Below are 13,546 nucleotides of genomic sequence, written 5' to 3'. Positions count from 1 at the left end.
GATATTGATCTCTTCCTCCTAATGAATGACTGCTTTAGTTTGATCTGAAAACTTTTTTCGTTATAATTAAATTTTTGAAGTCAGATTTATTGCTACTGATTTCTTTACTCATTTTAAACTTTTATTTATTTTCCACTGATTTTTATCTGAATTTTCTTTAATAAATATATTTGAAAATGGTAAAAGAAGGTATCTTTATACATATATCTAAATCAGAAGTCTGTCGTTTCTCCCTTACTTTATTGAAGCATTCTGAAACAACTTTCAAAACTGCAGTTAAACTATTAACAGCTTTATCAACATTTTGAATAAACTTTTTGCATCCCATCTGCATTCAGGTTTCTCTCCTGGACTTTGAAAATTATTTTTAGTGCCCCTTGTGTTTTGTAATGTGTACGTTTGGAGGTCTGGACAGTTTTTAAATAAGTGAACCATCTTATTAAACTTAGCATTTCCAAAGAAGTATCCAAGTTGGATCTGTGTTAGTGCCCCATCTACAAGACAAACCCCAAAAGAAAACAAACTATTGCAAAGATAGAAGTAATCACAACCTCTAGTATATGTGAGGCCCCTTTTCTTCAATCAGTTGAGGAGACTGTGCTGAACACAGCACATATTCTGCAACAACCCTGGGTGAGTTGGCACAGAGGCAGTAAGAGTATTTCTAGAAGCTATTCTTACACCTGGATAGAAACAACAACCTAACCGTACACATAAGGTACTAAAAACCATGTAAATAAACCAATAAATGTACCCCAAATCCAATTTATCCTTAGCCAAAGCCACAAAGCACCCACGGCCCCTCTAATGTCAACAGGAGAAGTGTATCAGAGGGGAAGGAGTGATCCTAATTGATTATGGTCAGTGAAAATATATGACCATGTGAACACATTCTGAGGCCTGTCCCAGGGCCCTGGAAGGGGCTTATGCAAGTATGGGGCCCCGAAGCTTATACATCGTCAGCTTCATGGTAAACCCATCTCTGCTCCCTTCTCAAAACCTTCTGGGGTTCCCCACTGCTGCAGGATTTAGACTAGCCCTGTGGCCTGGCTCCTACACACCAACCCTGCTCTATCTCCCACTGCCACACCAGGCACCGGAGCGCTGACCGCTCTCTGAACAGACCACACTGTCTTTGGGAGCTCCTCTGCGAAAGAAGCCCTAGCTCCATTTCCTTCCTCACCCCTGGAGTAATGCAGGGATCTCGCTGCAGAACAGAGACGCTCACTCCCCCAGCTGTGGAGAGCTGCCTGTTGCTCGTGGCTGACAGTTGAGTCCCTTTATAGGAAATGCCCTCAGCCAAAGACAGCTGCCTAGCCCGGAGTCATGTCCTTTTCCTGGGGACAGCCATGGCCAGAGGTCAAGGTGGGGGACAACTCTGAAAGGCCAGCCCGGAGCTCCAGGCAGGGTAGGCTGAACCTACGTTGTGACCACACCACTGTTCAATGACTCTCTCTTCAGGTGTTGATACTGAGCATGCTCCTCAGGAAACACCTTGCCATCAGGTCTCTGTCTCAGAGCCCATTTCCAGGGCAGCCAAGCTCCCATCTCCATGCCCACGTTGCTCCCATGTATCCCTTCTTTTTCTTGGTTCTTGTCTCCCTAGATTTGTGCACATCTCTGCTTGGGAGCCCACCTTGCCTCTTCTTCCTTACACAGTCCTCTCACTCCTCCCAACCAGCTGAAGCACTCCCAGGCCTGCCTTTGCACCAGTCTGAGCCCACAGGAGGCTCTGCAGAGGCTGCCATTCCCTGGATTCTCCTTCCCTGGCTCTGGGCAAGTGATCAAGGGCTCTACCACCACCAGATTGGGCACCTGGGCACATGGCCAACAAGCACAGTCATGAGCTACCTGGGGTCCGGCAGGCCTGGATCCAGGTCACCAGTGATGCTGTTCATATCTTTTCCAGGCCACAGTTACCTCATCTCTCACCTCAGAGCTCCCCTCACTCAACCAGGGAAGGGAAAGACCCACAGAAATGCTTGCTAGTGTCCCCCTCAGCTGGTGGAGCAAGGGGAGGGCTGGCAGAAAAGGAGGAGGGCCCAGGCAGGGGAATGCTGTGGACTGAATATTTGTGTGCCCCAAAATTCACATGTTGAAGCCTAACCCCAATGTGATGGTATTAGAATGTGGTGACTTTGGGAGGTGATTAGGGTGGAGCCCTCATGAATGAGATTAGTGCCTTTAAAAGAAGACAAGAGAGAGATGATTTCCCTCTCCAAAATGTGAGGAAAGGGAGAGAAGATGGCAGTCTGCAACCCTCACCAGAATCCGACCATGCCGACACCCTGATCTCAGATTTCCAGCCTCCAGAACTGTAAGGAATAAGTACCTGTTGTTTGAGCCACCCTAGTCTCTGGCTTTTTGTTATAGCAGCCCCCGTTGACTAAGATAAAGAGGATGGGAAGGGTCCTGGCACCTCTGAAGGTTGTGATGGGGCCCAGCCTCTAAATCACTGGTGGGCATGGGAACCAAGGGCCAGGGGGATGGCGGAGGCCACATAGTGGTCCCCCTGTCCCCACTGAACAAATTGGTCCCCAGTTTGTAAATGGGGAGCTGGGCATGGGACAACTCAGGACACTCCACAGGCCCATGGTGTGATGGATCACCTCCTCCACACACTTGGGTCCAACCAAATGCACAGAGGCAACACACACGCACTGTAGAAAATATGAAAACAAGGCAAAGCAGAAAGACAGGAAAATCACCCTTAATTCCACCACTCAGAAGCTGTCCCTCTAATATTTGGTTTATTTCCTCCTGGATGATGATAAGCATTTAAAAGAGTGCAATTATCCCAAATGAACAATTTTATACTCTGATGCCTCAATGTTATTATAAAAGAAACATGTTTAATATTATTAAAATGCTTTATAAACGTATGTTTAAATGTCTACAAATATTTCATCCAGTAGAGAGATTTAAACATTTAAAAGCACAAAGTCACATGTCATGAGTGAATTCAGAGCCCACACGTACCCATGGACAACGCTGACCAGGGCTGCCTCTCAGGATAAGTACCACGGAGAGCGCTGGTGCACCTAAGCAGGGCTGGGAACACTGCCAGGTTGGTCTGAAAGCCTGAAAGGCAGACTGTTCTTTTCAGGAAGTGCACATTTAGCATTTCTGAACCACTGTGATCCTGGGTTTCCGTTCTCCACCTGCCAGCATGTCCCAAGCTGGTACCATGTGCCAGGAGCCTGGGATGTGAGGATAACTGAGTTGGACACTTAGGTGACTCACCCAAGGGGTAAAGGATGGCTCAAGGTCACACAATGAGGAGGGAGGACCCAGGGCTTAAACTCCCATGCCCAGACCGTGGGCTGTCCCTGTTGCTAGGCCTGCCTGTCCGTTCTTGACTATGCAGAAAAACATGGGGCATCACAGGGCCTGTGCACTCTGGATATGCACCGTGGCACATGTTTCTGAAACAGTCCTGAATTCATGAAAACTTAGGGTGGGCGTTGCTTCCCCAAGATACTGCTGGTGAATGTGAGACACATGAAGGACTCTTCCCTGACAAGACACACTGATGCAGGAGCCATCCTGACCCAGCTGGATCTGCACCCCGCCCATGACCCTGAGCCTGGCTCCGGCAAGGAGGGCAAGGTGAACCCACAGGCCCGGCCTGCAGGGTAGAGGCACCTGGGGGGACCCTCTGTGCTTAGCCTGACCCTGCCCCCAGGGTATCCAGGGCATACACTGTGTGGCCACAGGGTGCACCTGTCTGAGAGCAGATCTGAGCCATGTCCCCAGCACCTTGGACAGGGCAGGTCATGAAGCAGCCTCAGGAACAGCCATCGTCAGTTCAATCAGTCCTTCCCTCTCTCCCACCATCACCCAGTCTCCTGGGGAGCCATGTGTGTTAATCAGGTCTTTTGTTTTCTGGATTCTGATGCTTTGACTTCTGGGCCTTGCTGACCATGTGGGGACTGTCCCTCCCAGGGTTAGCCAGTTCCTAGAAATCGTAAATAACTCATCCACAAGTGCAATTTTCAAGTGCAAACCAATCAACCCAGAGCACACAGAGCCGCCTCCGTCACCAGGGCTCCTAAATTCCAGGCCACCATCTTCCATCCTAATCACTCTCCAGGGCCAGTCAGGTACCAGACAACTAGGGGCAGCCCCTGGGCCCCAGAGCCCAGTGAAATTGTTCACACCAGCCAAACCTCAGCCTGCTTACCTTGCCTTGCCATTCCTTTCTGTAGAAACTGCAGTTCCTGCCACCCACTGCTCTCCAACTGATCCTGATGCTTCTCTGTGTGCCCGACAACCCCCCCTCGCCCCCCTGCCACGGTGTGGTGTGGCCCCTCCCTTTGGGATTTGTGAGGAACAAACTATCTTTTCAATGGCAATTGTCTTGATCTGTTGGGCCTACTGTACCTCAACTTTTCTACTAATACATTATATTTTAAAACATCATGCTCCTCTCATCCACCCTCCCCAGCCATCCTCATCACGCTCCCACCCAATGAGGGTCCCCTGCCTGGAGCACTGGTCCCACTTCTCTCCACCCTTCGGGATTTGGCTGGGGCCACTGACCAGGAAGCCTCTCTGAGCTCCCGACAGGTCCCTCCCCATCCCGTTCCTCACCACCATGTCATGGTTGCCTCGTCACGTTCGTGGCCAACCCCCACAGACAGCGAGGTCTGATGGAGGCAGAGGGAGCTTGACACATGGATGGATGGATGAATATGAAGCTGAGGTGACTAAACAGCCTAATCCTCAGGTCCACTGCCCACGTCTATGTCCAAGAGCAACGAGCTCACCTCTCCCTTCTCAGCCAAACACGCCTGCCCAAAACTCCTGATTCCATGAGAAAGCTGTGTGCCCACTGGCCCTCATTCCTCACCACCCATCCTCTCCACTTGATCTCACCAACACATGCACTCTGCACCCTTCCCACCCTATTGTGGGAACCCAGGCAGACAATGAAAAAGCCATCAAACTGAGGGGCAGGCAGTGGAGTTGGCTCATCTGTAGTCTTGTTCCTTCTCTCCAGGTCACCTCTGCGGATGGAATATAGATACATTGTTCCATCTCTGGGAAATGGTGGGTGTAGGAAACTGTGAGTAAGCAGGGGTATAATCCAGTGATGGAGGCCAAGAGGGGAGAATGCGCTTGGGATGACCCACTGTGGACATGAGGACCCCAGGCAGAGCATGAGTGCTGTGTGACCCCCTGCCAGGGGTCTTGCCACGGGGGCAGAGAGGGACGGAAAGGGACAGCTGAGCTTGGCAAAGCCCTGGTCCCTGAGATGACCTGCTATTTCTCCAACCTGCCTAGACTTTCCCCCTGCTACTTTCTGCCTCTCCTCTCTCCTGGGCCCTGTGGTTGTTCTTGCAGGAAAGGGAGAGACAAAGGATGATTGTTTTCCAAATATAAGATTACATTGCAATAAGTAAATCATAGAGGCAGAGGATTCTGATAGGCCCCCCAGGAGGTGCCCTTCCCCTCCTCCTCTCTCCCTTTGCCCCTCCAGCCCCACTCCACACACACACCAGGAATCCCTCACCTGGGTCCGCTTTCTACCTATGCTCCTTGTGAACGAGGGAAGGCTGAGCTAAGCCCCAGCTCCACCCCCTCAATCAGCACAAGACTTTTTTTTTTTACGGTACGAGGGCCTCTCACTGTTGTGGCCTCTCCCGTTGCGGAGCACAGGCTCCGGACGCGCAGGCTCAGCAGCCATGGCTCATGGGCCCAGCCACTCCGGGGCATGTGGGATCTTCCCGGACCGGGGCACGAACCCGTGTCCCCTGCATCAGCAGGCGGACTCTCAACCACTGTGCCACCAGGGAAGCCCAAGGCTGTTTTTTAATACATAAAATGATGGGGTTTTTACTGGGCTAAATGAACTAAAGGTCCTACCACCAAAAAGAGTGAAAGGTCATCACCGAGTCAGTGCTTTCTGTGAGAAAGGGTACTTTGGCCACATCTGCCCACCTTCCTCACCAGTCCCCACGCCCACTCCCACCCCCCGCCCAGGAGAAGTGGGCCAATCAGCTGGCGGTCAGGCACTCTTTGGCCCACATTTTGTAGTGGTCAGTGGTCCTGTGGGTGAAGGCCAGCCACACACACCCCTGGGCGACCACACTGTGCAGGGTCTGCTCCCACTCTTTCTCTCCACCGAGGGCTGGACTTGGAGGGGCAGACCAGGGAAGGAGGCCATGCTGAGCTAGTCTCATTCTCCAGTTTAGCACTTACTGGGCTCCCCACTGGGGTTATATGGGGCCCCCTTCCCTCCCTCGAGCTCCTGTGGGGAACAGGGTTACGAGGTCAGTTCTGGCATTACTAAGTCCCTGGAGCATTACTAACAACATTTCATTTCCAACTTCTGACAGTACATTAAGTCTAGGGGCACAGCTAAATCACCCGGGGCACCTCTTTTTTTTTTTTTTTTTAATTATTTATTTATTTATTTATGGCTGTGTTGGGTCTTCGTTTCTGCGCGAGGGCTTTCTCTAGTTGTGGCAAGTGGGGGCCACTCTTCATCGCGGTGCGCAGGCCTCTCACTATCGTGGCCTCTCTTGTTGCGGAGCACAGGCTCCAGACGCGCAGGCTCAGTAATTGTGGCTCACGGGGCTAATTGCTCCGCGGCATGTGGGCTCTTCCCAGACCAGGGCTCGAACCCGTGTCCTCTGCATTGGCAGGCAGATTCTCAACCACTGCGCCACCAGGGAAGCCCCAGGGGGCACCTCTTAAAAATACCGTTTCCCACGCCTTCTAACAGAAACATACGCGTGAAAGTTCATTAGCAGCATTATTCACAAATACCAAGAGGTGGAAAAAACCCAAATGTCCATCAAACGATAAACAAATGTGGTATATCCATACAGTGGAATGTTATTTGGCCAAAAAAAGGAATGAAGCACTGATATCTGCTACCACACAGATGAACCTTGAAGTTATTATGCTAAGTGAAAAAGGCCAGACACAAAAGGCACATATTATATCATTCCACTTATATGAAATTCCAAAATAAGAAAACCCATAGACAGAGAAAGCAGATTAGTGGTTGCCAGGAGCTGGAGAGAGGAGAGAAATGGGGAGCCACTGCTTAATGAAGTCTCTCTTTGGCGTGATGAAAAGTTTTGGAAACTAGATAGTGGTGATGGCTGCACAACATTATGAATGTACTAAAAGCCACTGAAAGTGGTTAAAGTGATAAATTTTAAGTTATGTGAACTTTACCATGATTTTACAAATAAAGAACCGAACAAAACAATTCTCAGTCCTCATCCCAAATCAAAATCTTCAGGGTGGACCTGGAAATCCATAACTTTAAGAAGCTCTGCCAGGGCTTCTAAAATAAAGCAGAATTTAAGACCTGCAGTGTAGGAACCTCAGGCTCAGGTGGTTTGGGTGCCTTTCTAGGCCTGACTCTGGGGGACATGTGCTGGAGTCCTCTCCTGGGCCTCACTGGATGCTGCTGGGTCTGCGTGTCTTCTCTGGGCTGAATCCTCCTGGACTAGGCTTAGGCTCACCTGCATAAGTCAGCCCCCTAGCAAGTGCTTGGCCGAGGAGTGGGAGTGCGATTTCATCTGAACAAATGAGAATCAGGCCCGGAGTTTGGGCTGGAAGGAGAAGCCCTTTGTTCTGCTGCTTTGGAAGTAGGAGGTGGGAAGGTGGGAAGAGGGCCTGGGGTAGCAGGCAGGCGCTGGTGGGTGGCCGTCCAGCTACCTCCAGGGACACGTCTGCCCACCAGGGACCAAACACCAAGGCGCCAGAGGATAGAAAGGCCAAGCCTGATGTTGAGCCTGCGGATCCCGTGGTCACCAGAATGTTGGCCAATATTGGCCTCAAGATGAGGTGACCCAGTCACCCACAGTGTGCAGGGGGAGATGGAAGGCTGCTGGAACCCTGAAACTGGTCCTCAGAGGAGGGGATTCCTGCAGTGGGGCTTGAAGCACATTGAGGAGCTCTGAGACCCCAGGTTCCCTCCCGTAGAAGAAAGCGTGCAGGGGGCAGAAGCTGTGGAGTGTGGGGCTGTTAGAAATGAGGAAGGGGTCCCCTGAGAAGACCCCCGGCCCTACTCCAAGGGCCCCGTGGGGCCTGTCCCTGGAGATCTGTGCATGTCACAGTGCCTGCCCTCTGCCCCAACTCACCTTGCCAGGTGCACACATGGTCCCGTCCAGGGGAGGCCCCTTCTTCGTCTTGCAAAAGTAGGGGTTGTCAGGGTGGCTGCACCACAACTGCTTGCAAGGGTCAAAGGTCCGGAACTGGAAGAGAGCGCCAGCAGCTAGCCAGGCCCCCTCCCACTTCAGGGACCCTCCAGGGGTGCCGCCCTGTCCCCCAGGGCCCTCTTGCACAGCTGTGGAGCCAGAAATGACCTGTGCACCGTGACAGGCCTGTGTGGTGCCCTGAGCTCTGTGTGATTGTGGGGCTGTGAGGACCTCGAGCAGAAAGCATGGTGCTTCACGTCTTTGCAGGCCGCTTGGCCTCCCCAGCCTCCAGACCTTGGTGGCTGCACCTCTCATGGAGCCTGGACAGAACGCTGGGCACCAGTGTGCTTGGCATGAAGGCTCGGTGGCCTTCCTCTGGCCCAGGCAGGAGGGGCGGTCATTGCAGAGTCCCATGAGCACCCGCTGTTCACCTGCTGAACACTCCACTGCCTCAATCCCTCCTAAAGCCATGTCTGGACCAGCCAGGAGGGCACTGGGTGCCGACTGGGGAAAGAGCAGTGGGTGTGGAGGGAGAGGCTGCTGTTTTGGAGGGCTGCTCCGCCCTGTGCCAGGGAGCCACCCAACACCAGCCGCCTCCCAGGAAGCCAGGCCGATCTGGGGCAGACTCCCCCGCCCAGCCCTTGGAGGTGTCGCGGGCTCCGACACTCACCGCGGTACACATCATGTAGCCAAGGCCGAAGTCAAAGCGGCACTGTTCGTTCATGGAGTAGTGCAGCCCTGGGAGCTGGGGCAGCGTTGGCCAGTCGTGGGTGAAGGGGTCATCCCGCAGGCAGTCATAGGAGCTGTGAGGGGACACATGGGTGTCACAAGCTGCCTTCAACAGGGCTGGCCATCCAGCCCAGGAGGCAGCTGAGGCCCCTCATGGAGTCTCGGGGGTGTGCCCGCCTGCACACCCCAGGCCTAGGCTATGCTGCCTCAGTTTCCCTGCTGCATCTGTTTTCTGTGGCATAAGCTACCCAGAACCAGGCGTCCATTAAAGGTGCAGCTGTCATAACCACTTTCCATCCAAAACCTATAGCCCCCAACAATGGGATCCCCCCTGTCCTGTCCCCCTCTCCCCTTCCCTGCACCTCAGGCTGGAGGCGCTGAGTCCGGCACTTCGGGTTCGTCCTTGGGAGACACAGGTGGTACTCACTGCAGGTAGCGGCTCAGCTCCTGCTGGCTGCAGCGGGACCAGTGGAAGCGGTGGAAGGCTGCCTGCACCAGGGGCGCCATGATGCTGCCCAACCGCACCTCGTCACCGCAGCGGTTGCCCTGTCCATCGTGCTCCATGCCCAGCCTGTGCAGGAAGACAAGGCAGCCTCACTGGACCCTCACCTGGCCGCACTCACCTGTCAGCTCCACCCCACCCTGATGCTCGGAGGGCACCCCTCACCTCCCCGAGCTTCCCCCCCACCACCCTAGTTGGCTTGGTCTGCCCTGAGCAAGGTCCCCATTTTCTACCAGCTGACTTTATAGTCAGGGGCACTCTGAGGTGAGAGCATCCAGCAGCAGCCCCCTCAGGTATCCTGTCCCCAAGGCCGAGCACTGTTACATGAGAATGCAGTGGAGGCAGACGCATCCACAGCCCTCTCTACACACCCAGGCGGAGTAGCTTCCCCAACTCCAGCTCTCTGCTTCTGGGGAAGGCTCCCTCAGAGCCTCAGTTACACATCTGTAAAATGGGGTAAGAAGACCCCCCCACCCCGCCCAGGTGCTTGAATGGCATAATGGGTGGAAAGCCCCCAGCTCCTGCCTGGGGGCTTCAGCAGAAAGTGGGCCTCCAGCTTGTCCTGTGCAGCACGGGGGCAGGACATCACATCCCAAGGGCTTTTCATACAGGGCCTGTCCCTCTCAGGGCACAGAGGAGAAGTGGGGCCCTTTGAACCCCGACCTTCCTCAGACAACAAGGATGGTGAGTCCACTTACACGTGGCCAGTCTCATGGGCCACCACGAACGCTGAGGAGAAGCCGTCCTCGTGGTTCAGGGTGCAGCTGCGGACAGGGTGGCACATCCCAGTGACAGGAGCATAGCCTGGAAGGGGACAAAGGGTGGCTCCGGGTCGCAGGCTCAGAGCCCTGCCCAAATCTGGGGGCCCTAGCCCCAACACCCCCAGAGCACATGAGCAGAGCCAACTGCCCCCGTGGCTGGCATGGCTCAGGAGACCGCCTGTCCCCTCCCCCGGGGCAGCGGGCCTCGGCCCTGCCCGTCTGTGGCCACACCACAGCAAGCTCAGTTTCCCGAGCCCAGGTCTCACTTGCTAAGACTTTCTGCCACCCACTTCCCGCTATTCCCTTTCAGGCCACCTCCCGCGTTCCTCCCCCAACTTGGCTGGGTGGCCTTCTGGCCCCTGGGTAGCATATTGTCTCCACACCTGCCCCTGGTGCTGCAGGAAACCTGGCCCCAGTGCCCGGCACCATACCCTGAGCCCACTCCCTCGGGACCTTCCCTGGCTCCTTCGTGGTCCACAGGTCCTTCTCTGGGTCCTCAACTGGATGGATTTCCACAGTGCACAGAAGGCTACAGTGAGGGTGGCCCTGAGCTGTTCAGGGGCAGGTCAGGCAAGGACAGCCAAGGTGCTACGCTGCCCTGCTGAGTCATGCAGAGGGGACTGGCTGCGTGGATTGGGGGGCAGACCAGTCACAGACGACGGGGCCCTCGGAGCCCTCGGAGCCCTTGGCCCTGCAACTCTGCACTCTGACTGAGGAGATTATGAGCCACATTCCTGCTGAGGGGTCCAGGGGTCTGTCCCCGGCAAGGTGGAGGATGGGGAGGGGCAGCTGCAGCAGTCCAACCCCCGACAAGAGATGCCACGGGCCCTCCAGCAGCCCTGTGGGCCCACCCCACCCCTTCAAGGCTTCTGAAGAGCCACTGAATCCACAGGTAACAGTGAGGAGACACAGTGGGTTTTGGCAGCCCAGTTAGAGTTAGAGTGTGTGGTCCAAGGAAGCAGTCGGGAATGGAGCCTGACAGGGAATGAGGGCAGGGCTGAAGAATGAGCCTGAACCACCCGGGCATGAAGGCCAGGAAGGCCTCCCTGTGGCATGGCCGGTCCGTGGAAGAATGACCCCCCTTGACTAGGCTGAGCCTGATCATGGGGTGTCTTAAGATGTCCCCAGGGAAGCCTTACAGGACAACATTCCCACCCACGGGGAGGGGGAGGGGGAGGGGAGGACATGATGACCCCACCCAAAATGGAGGAAATCCAGAGAACAGGGCCTAGCCACTTGCCCCCGGACAAGATACAGGAAGTACGTACAGAGCTTTGTGTGCCAGAGGGGGCCTCTGTTTAGAAGCCTGGGCGTCCTAGAGGCCCACCAAGTGAGAAGCCAGCCTGTCCTCTGATAAATGGAATATTTATAAATGGAATATTTCCTGCCATATCAATAAACAAAGGATGTCACAGTCACCAGTCATTGCAGCCCTCCAACATGAGCTGGTGAGCCGTGAGGAAACTCAGGGCTGAAAAGAATACCTGCCACCTAGCAGCCATCAGACTGCAGCCACTCCCTGCTGTGAGGGCTGAGGAAATTCAGGATGTGAAAATACTGGCCCCAGATGGCTAAGGTGCGTATCGAAGGAATGACTCCAGTGAGCCCAGACTCTTGCATCTTCCCATACATAGAAAAGCACTCAATTCCTTACCTTGAGGTATCTGGTTCTCTTTTTGTAACAACAATCTTTTGATGTTCCCAACTGCCTGCTCCTTGTTGCAAAACTCCTCTATATCCTAGCTCCTCCCCTCGCCTCCTTGGAGCAGTTTCTCAGAGTTTTCTGAAACGCTGTCTCCCGGGCTGCAGTCCTCATTTTGCCCCCAATAAAACTTAACTCGCCCCTGGTTGCGCAGTGGTTGAGAGTCCACCTGCCGATGCAGGGGACACGGGTTCGTGCCCCGGTCCAGGAAGATCCCACATGCCGCGGAGTGGCTGGGCCCGTGAGCCACGGCCACTGAGCCTGCGCGTCTGGAGCCTGTGCTCCGCAACGGGAGAGGCCACAACAGTGAGAGGCCCGCGTACCGCAAAAAAAAAAAAACAAACAAACAAAAACAAAAACTTAACTCGCAACTCTCACGTTTTGCATGTATTCTTTTTTAAGTCAACACCCCCGACTCAGTCTCACTCTTCTGAGACCCCACAGAGAGGTCCCAGGCAACGTGCTCCCAGAGAAAAGCACAGAAGGGAAGGAAGCGTGACGGGGGACTGCTGGTTTTAGACTTGTCTGTAAAAGCATCGTATTGTCTTTTTCCCTTCTAATAAACAGGAAAATCTATGTCGTAAAGCATTTTTTGCTCTGTAGATTTTGAGATGATTGTTCTCCAATCAGCGCCAGAGCAAACCTTTGTGGTCTTCTCTTTGTCCTTTGCATGCAAAGCTTGCATATGAATATGTGCCTCAGTGTATTTCTCATTCACCTACATTAGCATTACATGAACATTTAGGATCTAAAGACTTGAAAATGTATCTGTATTTTTTGCTTTATATCCTTCCCTCTTATTTTATTCTGCTGTTATTTTCTTTCTGGAAATCTTTTTAGATAGATATTGTATTTCCTGGATTGCGCCTCTACATCAACTTTTCTCTCATATTTTAATCTTTTTGGATCCGTTGACTTTTTATTTCAGCTTTTGAATTTTCTATTTTACCCACTGAGAAATGGAATATTGCCTGCCACAAAGGTTGTCACAGTCATCAGCGACTGCAGCCACCACCAGTGAGCTGGTGAACACTGAGGCAAAGAATACCTGTCATCTAGCAGCCATCAGACTTCAGCCAATCCCCACGGTGAGCCCTGAGGAAACTCTGGATATGAAAACACAGGATACTGGCTCCAGAGAGCTGAGGTGCATATCAAAGGAAGGACTTCAGTGAGCCCAGACTCTTGCATTTTCCCATACATAGAAAAGCAGTAAATTCCTTAACTTGAGGTTTCTAGTATTCTTTAATTAACAGTAATCTTTTGTTCCTATTACCTGCCCTTTGTTGCAAAACTCCTGTATATCCTTCTCGCCCCCTCGAAGCAGCTCTCAGGGTTACTTGAGATACTGCCTCCCGGGCTTGAAGTCCTAAAAATTTCTGTGACTCAACTTTTAGGTTGGGCATTTAATTTTTTAGTCGACACCGTCAAATGTTTAATTTAATGAAAACCCTTTGTTCTCTAATTCTTCCTTGAAACCCGTTCTGGGTTTACAGATGTAGTTCCTCATTCTGGGGATATTACTTGATAAACTGTGCTTTTCCCTTCTTTAAATTATCTGTTTCCTCCGGCGTCAGTTTTATAATTTTATTTTGCATCTTCATCCATCCTTTTCATCCTATCGTTTTTTTCATGTCTGGTAATCCTTGGCTGTCCTTTCACATTTTTAAATGAAGAATGAGGTCACTTA

General features: G+C 52.8%; 1 protein-coding gene across 1 annotated transcript in view; it reads right to left on the bottom strand.

The window, feature by feature from the left end:
• The window catches only part of ADAMTS2 (ADAM metallopeptidase with thrombospondin type 1 motif 2), a 231,201-nt gene that overhangs the window by 35,119 nt on the left and 182,536 nt on the right, over nt 1-13,546 (bottom strand). The window contains exons 7-10 of the mRNA XM_082621776.1: nt 10,092-10,197; nt 9,319-9,462; nt 8,833-8,965; nt 8,106-8,219 (exon numbers count right to left, since the gene is read on the bottom strand). Of these exons, the coding sequence (XP_082477902.1) occupies nt 8,106-8,219; nt 8,833-8,965; nt 9,319-9,462; nt 10,092-10,197 (497 nt within the window). The remainder of the gene's footprint in view (nt 1-8,105; nt 8,220-8,832; nt 8,966-9,318; nt 9,463-10,091; nt 10,198-13,546) is intronic.

Source organism: Mesoplodon mirus (assembly GCF_964341445.2).
Source record: "Mesoplodon mirus genome assembly, chromosome: 5".
In the NCBI taxonomy this organism is placed as follows: domain Eukaryota; kingdom Metazoa; phylum Chordata; class Mammalia; order Artiodactyla; family Ziphiidae; genus Mesoplodon; species Mesoplodon mirus.
This window is presented reverse-complemented; position numbering and strand designations above follow the sequence as displayed.